The following is a 15,017-nucleotide window of genomic DNA, read 5'->3' as shown; positions in this document are numbered from 1 at the left end:
TCTAGGAGGCGGGACAACGGTACTCTATTGTGACGTCGATTTCATGCGACTGTTTTAAACAATTAAAAACGTGCTTTATTTATACGTGATTTCGCGAACAAACTTGTAGCTGGTTTGTAATAATACATATATATTTTTTGTAAATCACATTTTCTTAATATTTTGCCGTGCTATATTTTATATTACAACGCAAACGACACGCTAGGTGGCAGTGCGTGTACAATTAACTTCATACTCCATTAGCGAAGAAGTGACCCGTGTGTTGTGTTGTTTTAATATCTTTCCTTTCGTAACAGCACTGAAAAAGTCTAAGAGCAGAAACCAGAAGTTTGTGCCAGAGGTAAGATATTGTTTGAGCTTGTTACTCTTTAATATAGAGACAGTATTATCTCTTGTTTGGAATATCAGGCGATATGTACACAATAGTCCATGTACACATGGTTCACAAGTAAATATATAAGATGAGCCTGGCATTAGTTCGATCTCCATGTAATGCAGTTATATAGACAGATTTAACACTCACATTGTATATACCTGTGTACATATGGATTGTACGATTCCACACAGTTTGTGTATAAATGAGCCTAATTTATGTAATCAGTCGAAAAATATTTAATAACACTAGCAATTTAATGCGTTACTCACTGCACCTAAAAGCATCAGCAATCCAAATAATAAATAAAGGCCTAATTCTGTTTCCTGTTTTCAGCACCTCCACCATGTACCACAACAGCTCCCAAAAGAAATATTGGACTTTCAATAAAGAGGCGAACTTGGATCATTTGAGGCTCGAGTCTAATCAAAAGTTTCGTGCCAAAGCCCTCAGTCTGCGAAAGGTAAGAGGGGAAAATATATTTAATTCCCAAATATATTTTGGATTGTATGTGGGATGAATGTGTTTGTTAGCTGCAGTTATTGCAACACACCAGGACATTATTTAGACTAAGATTCTAGCCAGTTGCATTGACTTACTGAGTTGGATAAATACTACCGAAAACCTTTTGATTCTTTTTTTTTTTTTTTTTTTTTTTTTGGTAAGATCTAAGTTTTATAAGCATGAAGTTATATCTACTGTTTTTTTTTTTATTAATCTCATGATACTTTTCACTAAAAAAAGCATTAGAGCAAAAAAGAAGTGTTTAAAATACATCTAACTATTGCTGAGTGTTTTGAACAGCTTGTGAAGATGGATTTGAGTGGCGCAGGAACACTTGACTTTTGATCAAATATAGTATGATATTAGGCGATTTCCTTTTTGAGCACCCTTAAGCATTGAGAGTTATCCACATTGTCATCTGTGGAAGGTGGTGGCTCAGTAGGTAAGGTAATGGACACTGGCAGGGAAGGTCGCAAGTTTAAATCCCAGCACCAGCAAGCTGCCACTGCCGGGCAAAGCTCAAACCCTCAACTGCCTAATAGTAAGCTGTTCTGGATAAAGGCATCTGCTAAATTCCATAAATGTAAATCCAATGTACAACTTGTTTTTCACAGATTTAGATGTAAACTCTCTTCAACTGCATAAAATATACAGATTCCACCAATATTTCCATCTCCAAGCTGTGAGAAAAGTAATAACGGAAAAGACAGCACCCTTTTGATAATCTAATTATTTGAAAATGATTTTACTGTGGAAATGGTTCTGTACTGTGTATTTTTGCAGAAATATACTAGGTTTTATTTTTGTAATTTGCTATTAAAATAATATCATACTGCCTGTGGCATATTTTCACCTAGAACAGTCAGGTTCACAAACAGCAACCCTGATAATCCTGTTATTAAATGCTGATTGATTCTGCAGCATCATGAAAGGAACTTGGTCTTATATCTCTCACATCGCGCCACAGTGTTAAAGTTGTTGGGTATGGTTTTGTATCTAAACTAAATGTAAATTGTACAGAGCTGTAAATGCGGATGAGTGTTTCAGAGTGGCTTGATTGCCACATTGTTGTACTAATGGTTTGATTTTACAGTTTGTCCCTTTTCTTTGCATTTAACAGCCTGGAATAAGCGAGTCCATGTTTCTCGATCCCCATGAAGAGAAAGTGCTCTTTAAGCACTATGAGAAGAGGTTACTCGACTTCTGTACAGTGTTCAAGCCTGTGATGCCAAAATCAGTAGTGGTAATAATTAAAGATTTCTCACTCACCAGCACTGAGTCATACAGGTTCTGTAAGCATCATGCTGCTTTAGACAATTTCTCCTCCATTATCTTCTCTCAGGCACATAGCTGAACCAGCACACTGATTTACTCACACAGATACAGATCTAATTTATTTTAGTCATACCTGATTGCACGTGATCAGTATTCAGGTTTGAGCTTTCGTTTAGAACTTGCCAAAAGTTTTATATATTATTTTTTTTGTTTCAGGGCACGGCTTGCATGTATTTCCGAAGATTTTATTTAAACAACTCTTTAATGGAGTACCACCCGAGGACTATAATGTAAGTATTAAAACATTTGAATGGACACCAATCCATACACATTATACAGAAATAGATTTAGATATGCACATGAAATTGGCAAAACAAATGTACATAAAGGCATTTTGCCATTAATGAATATTTCATTACAATTAGTCAAATGAAACAAATCTGTAATAGTGACCTCTTTAAAGTACACCATCATTAGGCTTAACATATACTGTCAAAATACTTTGCATTAAAAAAAAAAGATCTGGTGAAAACTGCCCTGATGGGGGAAAAATAACAGAACTGAATGATTTATTAAAAAAACGATGCTTGTCTCCCGTCTTCTGTAGGCTGACTTGTGCATACCTGTCCTGTAAGGTGGATGAGTTTAATGTTTCCAGCACTCAGTTTGTGGGGAATCTTCAGGAAAATCCAGCAGCTAAGGAGAAAGCCCTGGAGCAGATCCTGGAGTACGAGCTACTTCTCATCCAGCAGCTGAATTTCCATCTGGTCATACACAACCCATATCGGCCGTTCGAAGGATTTCTCATAGACCTGAAAGTAAGACAATTTGCCAAACGAGTACCTGTTGTTGCTTAATTTATACCAGCCATAATCTGTTCGCCATCTTTTTAAATTGTGAAGTTAATGAGGAAAAAACAATGTAGTTCCTCAACATGTTGTTGAGGAACTACAAACCCCTATTACAACGCATCAACACCAGGAACCTTTTCCATTAAGGACAAAAAAAGTTTTATTTATCTGAAGTGTCCTTCTATACAAATCTCTTGCCTTAATTGTTACTACAGAAACAATACCATGCTATATTTACATTATATGGGCAAAAATGGAGGCAAACAATTTTATAGGATGTCTTTGGATGCGGGAGCATGAACTTTTCCCTTCACTTGAACTAGGCGACCCAAACCTGTTCCAACATGACAATGTCCCTGTGTTTGAAGCAAACTCCAGATATGGTTGAAATGTGTGGGAGTGGAAGATCTTGTGTGGCCTTCTATAGAGCTCTGACCTTAATCCTATTGAACACATTCTGATTAGATTGGAACTCTGACTGCACCCCAGGCCTCCTCACCTACATCAGTACTTGACTTTACTAAAGCCCGTGTGACTGAATGAGCACACATTTCCACAAGCACACTTCAGGATCTAGTGGGAACTCTTCCCAGAAGAATGGAAGTTATTATAACAGCAAATGGGGACTGAATGTGGAATAGGATGTTCAAAAAGCACATATGAATCTTCTGGTCTGGTCTCCACAAACGTTTGGTCACATAGTGTATGTTAAAATGTTTTTAAATGATGAACCCCATTATACAAAGAAACCATTTTCTGTGTTTTAAGTATTGAAATTTTAGAAGTATTTTTCATAATGCCAATCATGTTTTGTTAAATGTCATCTTTTTCCAGACAAGGTATCCACTGTTGGAGAATCCAGAAATGTTGAGGAAAAGTGCAGAAGACTTCATCAACAAAGCAGCAATGACGGACGCAGGTCTTTTGTTCTCTCCATCTCAGATCGCCCTCACGGCTGTCCTCAACAGCGCAACACGAGCAGGCCTCAAAATGGAAACGTGAGTTTTAATAAATATTAGTGATGTGCTGTACACTCCAGCCAAATACTGTCTGTCTTGTAAATTGCACATGCAGTGGTAATCTAATATTTAAGGAAAAATCATTTGGAGGTAAAATGAAAACCTGTTAATTGTTACAAGTAGTTCCGCGAATTTTGCAAGTCCCTGCTATCGCTGCGTCATTAGTCAAATGTAAAGCTTCTGCATCCAAGGACATTCCATACAATGGTGTGCCTCCAACTTTATGGTAACAGTATAGAGAAGAACCACGTGGCTAGAAAAGTCAGGTGTATGTTCACGAGAAGCATCCTCTACACGGATGTCTGTGATAATTGTTACTATAGAAGCGATAAAGAAGCAGACTGCATTATTATAATATACTTGATTTGCCTTTGTACTAGTAAACCTTTTTGTAATCATTGTGAAAAACAACAATTTATAAGATTTTCATCTTCTGGAGTTCAGGACTATATTTTCAGTTGTAACCCGTCTTGTTGTCCAGACTGGTTTTATTGTACAGTATATGTAGGTGCGCACAGAGATAAATAATCTTACTCGCACCAAAATGATCTTTTCATATTTGTCCCTCATCTTAAAGAAATGCTCTGCCTCTTACTTTAGGTATCTTACTGAATGCATGGCTCTAAAAGATGACAAGGAGACACTTTCCAAGATGTACGAAGTAATGAGACGTAAGGATTTTGTCCATCACTTTTTTTTTAAACATTGCTTTCAGATCAACTTTAATATGAAAGTCTGAGACTTTTTCTTTTTTGGCTATTTTAGGAATTGCTTCTCTCATCAAGGAATATGAGCTTCCCAAACCTGAAGAAGTAAACGTTTGCAAACAGAAACTGGAACGGATTCATACGGAGTTCATCAGCAACCCAAACTTGTAAGTATATCACGTACCGGTGGCGTTATTGAAACAGAGAAATCTTAAAAACTGGAGTCCACAGTGTGATGATACAAACAGTTTTATTCAGCCTGGTCAGTCTCTCATAACCTAGATGCAAAAGTTTGCTTTGCTCATCAGGTAGAAAAATAATAATAATACAAAAAAAAAACAGCTTTCAGAAATTCAAGGGAGACATAACATCAGCGTCGCTCAGTTTGTAAGGTCCGCTCACAGAACACAGCTAAGCTACAGTACAGTTATTAAAACATTTTGGTATAAGAGTGAAATCTCACGTTTGTGGAGGTAAGTACGTGGCTAATCGAGCAAAAGTAAAAATTTGAGTACAAATCAAACCGGAGAAAATCACAAATAATTTGACGCATTGGCAAATCTGTTTCTAAGCGGTTCCTCAGCACAGTATTTACAAACAAGATGCCAAGAAGCATACAGACGGTGTTACAAAACATACTTTAATGCCATTTTCTTGCATAAATGCATAAACACTACTATTGATTTAAATAGTGTCCATTAAGCAGTTAGCACTGGGGATTGAAGTTGAAGCATCACACCCAGTGACTATTGCATTCCTTTGGGACGAGAGCAACAGAACATGATGTGATCCAGATTAGGTTTTAAAGACATTGGGGCAGTTTATCAAGTGTAAACACATGCACAGAGGAATAGCAATGTCCATATCTGTCCTCTTGAAAGTTCTATCCATCTCTGCAACTCGCTCGCCCATCAGTCAGACGCCTGGTTTCGAGATGAAAGCAGAGGTGCAGCATTTAATCAAGAAAAGCCGCTCAGGAGAGGAAGGTACGATAGGATCAGTGCTCTGTATCAGGGACAGCTCATAGGAAGAGGTTTACACAGTGGTTTTTAAGTGCAGGTTTCTTAAGGCTTATAGTTCAGGCGCTTGTTCCCTGGCTAAATTTTCAGACCTCAGCATATTTTCTAAGAGCTTGCCGGGGGAAAAATGTTCCAATGGAAGCTGAAAAATATTGTAGATCCTCAAAGCTCTAAAGATTTCACTGCTCCTGAAGTCCCTAAAGCATTTTGCCCTGATTGAAGTTCAGAAACATTTTTTTTTTTTTGGTAAAAAAAAAAAAGATACCCTGCTTTCTGAATATTGAAAATGTCTCCATTATGAAGTCGTGTGCAGTGGATGATCTTCAGAGCACCTGAATTGTTGCAGCCATGATGGTACATTCAGGTCTGTAAAATACAGAAATGTCATGGCAACATAAGACTGAATTATTAGTATGCTAATAACCAGTAAAGGTTTTGGGGATTAAATACATTTTTTAAACAGTTCTCTATTAAAATTGATTCTAGCACCAATTTATACTGTAAATACATCAATGATCAAGTTTAAAATCTTTTACTACCTACCTTGTACTGAAGAGATGGTTGTCAACTAAAATCTACACGATGCATGGACATGAGACTAAACCTACACATTGAGGATACTGAGGAAGGAATGTATTGGCATGCTCCGAAATGTATAGGAATGATGTAAAGCTAAAACTAGACTCTACATAATTAGATCATTTTGATTGAAGGATGTATTCTGGCTATATTTTTTTTCAGAAAAAGAAAGCATGGCTATGAAGATGATGACCACGTCGTTAAAAAGCCCCTTGTTACTGAAGAGGTAAAAGTCGACTCCTTTGCTTTTGTCAGTTTCTTGGGAGCAACAGTTCATTTTTCATAAGTTTTATTACGGGGAAACTAAAGCATGTCAATTATTATTTTGTAGGAATGGACCGATGAAGACTTCGATGTCTTGTAACAGGACGGGGACCATCTTGTTTTTTTTTTTGTTTTTTTTTTTTAGAATGTACAGATTGGCTTAGCGATTTCGTACAGATAAAAGGAAGGTGAAGCCAGTGTGTAGTGTATTGGCCATAGACTGCTACTTCATGCTAGTTTGTAAATACCTAGGCAATATTTGCCTGCTTGAGTTGTGTTGTCTTGTTTACCAAAAATAAAATACAAATTTTTTACTTTTTGTTTGTAATGTTATCCTGCATGTTACTTAAGTACAACACAAAAAAAAGAGAGAAAGACTAAGCAGAGTGCAAAGGAACCTTTATGCCTGAGAAATGTTAATCACTTCACACTCCAGTCTGAATCAGTCAGTCAGGTTTTATAAGTGCATGCATTCCTTATACAGTCTGTACTATTTGTAAATTTTACTGCTGTAAACATCTCATTTCATCTTCCACTGAGGACATGTCTGGCTTAGGATTAAGCTCAGGGAAGAGTGGACCAAATCAAAACAATAACAGATAGAAGCAGGGGAGATAACTCAAAATTATAACCTCATGATTCCAGCAAGAGAATTTATTGTTCTGATATAAAATAATCATACTCTTTAAAAATCCTGTCTATACCACAATCAATATGTAAATGGGGAAAAAAAGAAACACTAGTTTGAGCAAAAATTTTGCATATTCATGACCAAGTAAAATCAGTAACAAATTACAGTATAAAAAGCATTATAGCTCATACTCCAGTTATAGATATCGATGCAGCCTCGTGTCAGTTGAGTTTTCTTCAAGCAGACAAACAAATGCTTTGGCAATGGCTGTTCAATGGTACGCTGAGCTTAATGGGTCACTACTGGGTCCCATTCAGGTCGGAGAAAAAGCAAAAAAACACAAAGTACCCATATTATGGGGCACAGTCAAACGAGACGTTGCTGTGGGAATAGCTTAAAAGTTGTCAGTGTGGGACTCGAGCCCCAGGCGTTTTGTTTCACTGCTGTAGTTGCATAGTTATCTTGGCATGGCGGACAAGGAAGGGAAAGGGGAGTGGCTAAATAGTCAAGGATGGAGGTTGCCATGGTGATGAAGGTGGAGCATGCTGGGATCCCACTGTTTACTCCATAGAGATGAAGACAGATGGAGTGACAGACAGAGAGCAGGGAAACTGAACTACCTGTTGCTGTTGGACAAGGCGTAGTGCACCTGTTTCTGCTGGAGGAGCTCCGTGATAGCCAGCAGCTTTTTCAACACATGCTGCACACACACACACGGATGGAAAATGTTATACACACCCGACACTGTATATATACACAGTATATGTTTTTGGTCACACACCTGCTGTGCTCCTCTTTCATTGCTCAAGGTGCGAAGTTCATCCGAGTGAACGGCACAGATCTCATGCAGGGCAGCAAGGTCTCGGGACAGATCAGTCCTAAAGTGCTCTGAAGCATCAGGCAAGTCAGGGACGTTCTGAAGAAACCAGAAAGGAAATACAGCTTTAAAACCCGGGTTATTACAGGTTGGTTAGTTAGTAGGTTCAGTTAAATTACTGTTTGCAAAAAAAACATTTTCTAAACCGTAGTTAATATTTAGGCAAAAAATAGATGTTTGTTTAAAATGTTATGTTTTATTTCAAGTATTTGTTGTGTAAAGACAATTCTTTTGGAACTTATAGTGAAGGTGGCATGGCTGTGGTGCTTCATACCACTACTTAGTGAATAGCAGGTGTATTAAACTACAAGCGGCACATTTTCTAGGTAAAAGAAAACTGATCACGTCAAATATGTATATAAAGCTATAAATGTAAAGAAAATGCTCATGGTTCAATTATCCAATAAGCTCTACTAGCAGTAGAGACTTGCTAGTAACAATTCTTGTGTTCATTAGGCAGAATGTAGCTGGCTATGTGCAGCATAAACAAACATTTTATGCAGCTCACCCCCAACTCATCCAGAAACATGATCATGCGTTGTTTGTTATTCTTGATGAATGGATTCACTCCTTCCATGTAGGGCTCCTAGACCATAAACAGAAAATAAAACCCATAATTTTTTTCTTTCCAATGTCGGTAACATGCACATATGTGTAGCAGAACAAACCTTGGCCCCAAACTCCACCAGATTGGCCAGGTTCTGCACCGACTTGGCCACAAGAGTGAGTGTTCTGCCAGCAGTTTGAGAAGGAGGATCTGCAAAGAAGCAGTCATTCATTACATTTACTGTCCTTATTAATTTCATCTAATTGTTAGAGAAGCCTTTAGGTTCTACATCCTTAAAGTTATATGATGCTCCTGAGCTGCATCAAGTTGACAATTAAACAAAGTGAGATTGGTTATTTGAACCCGTAAATATAACCAGCAGCCAGTCAGTGGAAAAAGCAAAAACAAACCAAATGGACGTCAGTGTGATAAGATGATAATATAAGATACTGGTATTTCAAAGGTTTTTTCCCCTTGCTAAAGAATTCATGCACTTTGTTCTCCAAGTTTGTTCCAATCCATTGAATGATTATAGAATCTATCCTCATGGTACAATTTGTACATTATTCAGTGATGTCAGCTAGTGACTCAACATGGGATATAAAATGTGAGAATAGCCTGTTAACTGATACACTACTCAGTATGAGGTTTGGGAGGCAGCCCTAAATTCTTTCTGAATGCATACTGACTTGGCACTCAAAGGTGTGAGATTAGTCTGCTCAGTGGTGGATAATTGCAGCATAGACAAAAAAAAAAAAAAGTTACAGGTAGCTTTTGTGGGCAAAATTCAAAACCCCACATCCTGTGTCTTCAAACAGTAGCTCTTTTTATTTAAGCTGCACACTTACCAGAGATGATGTTGAACATCCTGGGGTTAAGAATGGCAGGGCAGATTAATCGCAGGAAGACAAAACCACTGCACAAGAGACAGAAACAGAAGCATGTTGCTCAGGAGGAATCACACACCTATACACTTGAGAAAGGCTACAAAAACAGAAAAACAGCTGTTGTGTTTCATACCTCACAACTCTGGTCCGCATAGTAGTGTTAGTGGGCCATTTCTGCTGTACAGATTTTTGCAGGCACCCGTATATAAACCTCAAAGTTCTGACAATACAAAAGAAAAGAGTCTAAAAAAATATAACACAAATGAGATCAGCACATAAGCTTTAAGTGTCATTCTTCTTACGGAGGCAAGATCTCAGCAGCCATGAAGATCTTCTCAACCAGCTCAGATAGGATAGTAAGCAGATTGGTCAGGTTTAGATTTACATCCTCGTTTTTCTCAAGTTTAGAGGGGTTCAGCTTCAAGACAGAAAGCAGGAAACAGTAAAAAAATAAAAATAAAATAGCATCAATCTAACTAGTGATAAAACAGAAGAACAATAAACTAATTTAGTGATTGCAAATCTACAAAAAAAGTCACTTGTTAAAATGATTCTGTGTACCACACTTTGTCATTTTCAAAACCCAATGCAATGCCAAAAAAGAGAGAGATGTTTTTCCACGAAGTATGCGATATATACAATATATAGGATACAAGGGCATTGTTAAACCTAAATAATGAATTTTATACTCAAATCCACCTCAATCAACTACAAAAACAAAAAAAAAATCCATACTACTAAGTCTCAAGTTCTTACAAGTAATATTACTTTTATGTTTCTGCATTTGTTTTACTAAGATGCTTTACATAGATTTCCTTTGTTTTAACTTCATATACAGTGGTGTGGAAAAAGTCCTGATTTTTGTATTATTTTTGTGCATGTTTGTCACACTTTAAGGTTTAGATCAACAAATTAGTTTATATATTAGTAAAAAATAACAAGTGAACACAACATGCAGTTTTTAAATGAAGGTTGTTATTATAAAGGGAAAACAAAATCCTAAACTACATGGCCCTGTGTGAAAAGGGGTTTACCCCCCCCTGTAAAAACTCTGGTTTATCACACCTGAGTTAAATTTCTCTGAGCCACACACAGGCCTGATTACTACCACACCTGTTCACCATCAAGAAATCTCTTAAATACGACCTGCCTGACAAAATGAAGTAGACCAAAAGAGCTTTAAAAGCTAGACATCATGCTGAGATCCAAAGAAATTCAGAAACAAATGAGATCTATCAGCCTGGAAAAGGTTATAAAGCCATTTCTAAAGCTGTACGACTCCAGCGAACCACAGTGAGAGCCATTATTCACAAATGGCAAAAACATGGAACAGTAGAGAACCTTCCCAGATTCGCCGGCCGACCAAAATTACCCACACTTTTTCACACCACTGTATACTATGGAGGTTTGCAGATCTTTTGCGAATTCAATTTGGACAGCCATTGCACGTGCGTGCACACACACACACACACACGAATTTACTATAACACTTGCACCAAAAACAAAGCAGTTAAATAGTTGTACTAAAACGTGACAAACCTCGCATGACTGTTTGCTTTCCATAATCTTAAGAATGGTGTCTTTGAGGGCATGATGGACAAAGGGTGTGGCTGTAGCCTTCATGTACTGCTCCATCAGTGTGCTGGCCAGTGTGGTAGCACGAAACAGAGTGGTAGCTTCATCTGAAGGGAGGGAGGCCATACTTATAGCATTTAACATTCTTATTTCATTTGGCTGTTTGCTCAGATGAGGGCGTTGTTTATTGGAGAGTTACCTTCCATGTTAATCTCTCTGTCATTTAGAGTCCTCAGTAGTGGAGCCTCGGCTTTCTCGTGTCTGAAGATCCTGAGCAAGATGCTGGCTAGTAGAGTGCGGTCCTGCCCACATACATGAGCCAGCGCATAGATCACGTGAAAATCTTTTTGTAAAATCACCTGAGGAAAGAAAGGTGGTTAAGTAAAAATCGCAATAAAGAATGAGACGATCAACAAAAAGATGACCATAAAGTTAAGTATATGGCAATCAAATTCTTTAGTGCTCAAGATTCTTACTTCTTTAAATTCATTATACTCTTCCTCTGGCATGATTTTCTCCATGGAATAGCGTGCTCGTACACGCAAGGAGCCCGGCTCAATTCCCTTCAGAGGCACATGAGAGCTCAAGGGGAACCACTCGTCAATCATCTGTCCCCTTTGCAACCGGCTCAGAAGGCAACGCATGAACACTGCACAGACAAACCAACGCCTGGTGTTTTAAATAAAATTCACTCTTTCAGTTCCAATTGTGCAAACAGCAGAGGGGGCCAGAGTGCAAAATAAGACATGTACACTGATCAGGCATAACATTATGGCCACCTTCCTAATATTGTGTTAGTCCCCCCTGCCAAAACAGTCCTGACCTTTAACAATATTGACTTCTTCAGTAGTTTGAGCTACATGAATTCGTCTGTTGGATCAGATCACACGGGCCAGCCTTCGCTCTCCACGTGCGTATGTATTGGCCGCCCATGACCCTGTCGCCGGTTCACCTCTGTTCCTTCCTTAAACCACTTTTGTTAGATACTGACCACTGCAGACCAGGAACAGCCCAAAAGAGCTGCAGTTTTGGAGATGCTCTGACCCAGTCTTCTAGCCCTCACAATTTGGCCCTTGTCAAACTCGCTCAAATCCTTACGCTTGCACATTTTTCCCGCCTTTAACACATCAACTTCAAAGACAAAATTTTCACTTGCTGCCTAATATATCCCACCCATGATGACGGTCATAATGTCCATAATTATTCAGGCAACTGAACTTTTTTTTAAATCAACATGTAATTTGTAATTTCATTTCATTTTTCTATCATGTACAGATGGTTTTCAAAATGGATACTTACAAATATCACTTTCTTTGCTCTTCTTAGTTTTGTTGCTAAGGCTGATTTCAAATCGATTAATTTCACTGGATAGGTCACTAAAAGAAAGCAAAAATAAATGACTTCTCAATGAATGCATCATTAATTGCAATAGTGAGTTAGGCTGTAGGTTAAAACATTAAATATTATATAATATAATATTATATAGAAAATACTTGTCTACTCACTCAAAGATGAACTCCTCTGTGAAGACTGGGTTCTGTCCATCTCTCGGGTGAGTCCTGGCTACATGCACACTGTTCAAGTAGATGTTGCAATATGGGCTCGTGAAATGTTTGATGGGGAGTTTGTGGGCCTCTTCCACATATAGCACTAAGCTGCTCACCTGAAAAAGCAGAAATGACCAATATAACTATATCAGCATGTTATTGTAGTTTATTATTATTATTTTTATTTAAAGTAATTAGTAAAGAGCTCTTAGGTATTTGGGCCACAACATAAACTACCATCAAATTGACACCAATGCTGGCTGACCGTAAACTCACTCTGTCTTTAAATTCTGTGCAAAAGAATTTGTATATTGGTTGCTAAAGCTACCAGTGATCATGCTTGTATGTTTATTGTTTCCTTGCTTTGGTAGATATGCTTTCTATTCTCCATTACTGATTAGCTGGACACAAGTTTAGCTGTGGTGTCACCTGAGATGTTGATGGGGTCGATCCAATGTTACATAAACATTAGTTAGGAAATATTTCTAAATAATAAATCACCTGATATTATTATTATTATAATTTTTTAGCTGTCTCTCATTCCTTTTTTTTATTTTACCTTTTTGGCACATCTAAATATATTTGCACTATTTTTTAATAGTAATAGTAATGCCACCATATCATTATATAATAAATTCTCACATTTCTTATACTCCTCCCTCCCCCTCATATTCTCTTATATTTTATACTTCTAGACCATTTTACTTAATGCACAATTTCTGAGCGGCTTATTGGGTTTTCATTTCACTGCAAGCTGTATATACCATGTTTGTGACAAATAAACATCTTAAATCTTGAAATATCATTATTATTCATTCAATTTTATGCTCCTCTTAAGCTTTTTTTGCACGAGACATGAGCCGTGTGTAATATGCTTTTCATGTGACCTTCTACACTGGAAGCTAATATTGTGCAGGAGGAAATTAAATGAGCATGTTTTGTTCATATATATTTAGTTGTTTCTATATAATGTTCATGCTATATTGTGCCAAAGTTCATGTTTGGATTGCATTAACTCCTCTCTTTAATATAGTTATTTTGAAATTATTGAAGTCATTTTTACATTTGCAGTAATTTAGGGTAAATTCTTAAAATAGTAGCCCTATCATTTCTAATAATTGCCTCAATTATATGAATTATTAGGAATGATATCATTAATCATTATTTTAAGAGATTTTTCAATTCAATAATTTTTATTGCAATAGGACTTTTAACAATGGACATCATCTGAAAGCAGCTTTACACAGATAAAGCATTCATAAACTAATGTATACGTTTGTTCCTTTATAATTATAAGTTGGTCAGTGATTCCCGTAGTGGCAAAAATGTGAAACACGCCCAAAAAAACCCCCCCACATCACTGACTCAGGGCCCATTTAGCAGTGCGTTACCTGACGTAGACGCTTGTTGGAAGTGGCCTGTACAGGCTTCCTTAAGTTAATGCAGAAAGTTTGTAGGCATTTCATCCAGTCCTGTAAGTTTTTAAAAGAGTGCTTTAGAGTCAGCATTAATTTCAGAGATAAAGGGAACAGATGTGGTGTTCACACGTACCTGGGCCTGCTCAGGTGTCTCTCCTGCGAAGTAGAAAATGCACTGCTCTTCACTAAAGTGCTGAATCACAATCTGGAAACAGTTTGGCCTACAAAAAGAGCAAATGATAATACCATGTTTCACCCGGCCCAGTGATTTTAATGACTACTCTCCATAACTCATTCAGCTTAAGCACTTTGCAAGCTGTGCTAGGTAACGGCACATGCTGCTTACCTGCCAAACAGACTGTCATGCACACAGTACACTGAAGACACACTGAGGTCAATCAGCCCTTTGGGTTTAGTGGCTCGTTTTTCGCTCTCAAAGTAGATAAGTTGAGCATCATTGCCCTCCAGGATGAAGTACAGATTCTTCCAGCGCTTTCCTTTGCCTAATAAAACCATAATGTGTGATAAGGAATATTAAATGTCCATCTATATGGCTACTAGTAAAGGTCTGAAAATAGTAAAGCTGTAAAATAGCCTTGCATATCTCTGTTCCACACCCCTGCAAAAGCACTGAGCTTTAATATACTAGATATTATGTGTATAAATACAGTGGAACCCGGTTATCTCGCCCTCGGTTACCTCGACAACCCTGATATCTCGAGCACAAGGGGGAAAAAAATTTGCCATTTAACGTCGGTTATCTCGGTGCAGCCGCAGAAGAACTCGCGAAAGTGGCGGAAAAATCAAACCTTACAGCTGCTCCAGGTGTTGTATTGTATACTGGTGAATCTCTGCTGTTAGTTAGTGCTAGTGTTCGTAGTGTTAGTAGGGGCGCGGCGCGGCTTTGGGAAGAAAAGAGCAGCCGGTGAGAGAGTGCCGGTGGG

General features: G+C 37.8%; 2 protein-coding genes across 5 annotated transcripts in view; one reads left to right on the top strand and one right to left on the bottom strand.

Annotated features, from left to right (window-relative positions):
• Positions 1-17: 17 nt before the first annotated feature.
• ccnh (cyclin H) lies at positions 18-6,905 on the top strand (the record flags this gene model as incomplete). Of its 3 annotated transcripts, none has more annotated exons than XM_083527104.1 (10): positions 18-112; positions 297-340; positions 710-836; positions 1,998-2,120; positions 2,369-2,442; positions 2,760-2,970; positions 3,838-4,001; positions 4,623-4,693; positions 4,788-4,896; positions 6,490-6,613. In XM_083527104.1, exons 3-10 carry the CDS (start codon positions 720-722, stop codon positions 6,611-6,613), a joined length of 993 nt encoding a protein of 330 aa, XP_083383230.1. In that variant the 5' UTR covers positions 18-112; positions 297-340; positions 710-719. The 3 variants fall into 3 exon arrangements, with proteins under 3 accessions (XP_083383230.1, XP_083383229.1, XP_083383231.1); XM_083527105.1 differs by lacking the exon at positions 18-112 and adding an exon at positions 6,659-6,905 and having other exon boundaries at positions 141-340; positions 6,490-6,553; XM_083527103.1 differs by lacking the exon at positions 18-112 and having other exon boundaries at positions 139-340.
• Positions 4,966-15,017, bottom strand: part of rasa1a (RAS p21 protein activator (GTPase activating protein) 1a) — a 27,800-nt gene continuing 17,748 nt past the window's right edge. The window contains exons 11-26 of one of the 2 annotated variants that reach the window (XR_014531112.1): positions 14,420-14,576; positions 14,207-14,294; positions 14,047-14,127; positions 12,614-12,771; positions 12,408-12,484; positions 11,585-11,757; positions 11,308-11,467; positions 11,073-11,215; positions 9,836-9,951; positions 9,667-9,753; positions 9,495-9,562; positions 8,768-8,856; positions 8,608-8,685; positions 8,004-8,138; positions 6,292-7,922; positions 4,966-6,114 (exon numbers count right to left, since the gene is read on the bottom strand). Coding sequence is in view for 1 of the 2 variants with exons in the window: in XM_083527089.1 (XP_083383215.1) it covers positions 6,072-6,114; positions 7,843-7,922; positions 8,004-8,138; positions 8,608-8,685; positions 8,768-8,856; positions 9,495-9,562; positions 9,667-9,753; positions 9,836-9,951; positions 11,073-11,215; positions 11,308-11,467; positions 11,585-11,757; positions 12,408-12,484; positions 12,614-12,771; positions 14,047-14,127; positions 14,207-14,294; positions 14,420-14,576 (1,733 nt within the window). In the remaining variant the exon portion in view is untranslated. The remainder of the gene's footprint in view (positions 6,115-6,291; positions 7,923-8,003; positions 8,139-8,607; positions 8,686-8,767; positions 8,857-9,494; positions 9,563-9,666; positions 9,754-9,835; positions 9,952-11,072; positions 11,216-11,307; positions 11,468-11,584; positions 11,758-12,407; positions 12,485-12,613; positions 12,772-14,046; positions 14,128-14,206; positions 14,295-14,419; positions 14,577-15,017) is intronic. The other variant, XM_083527089.1, reaches the window with a different exon arrangement.

This window comes from Silurus aristotelis (assembly GCF_946808225.1).
Source record: "Silurus aristotelis genome assembly, chromosome: 23".
NCBI lineage: Eukaryota > Metazoa > Chordata > Actinopteri > Siluriformes > Siluridae > Silurus > Silurus aristotelis.
The sequence above is the reverse complement of the archived record's forward strand: the minus strand, read 5'-3'. Positions and strand labels throughout refer to the sequence as shown.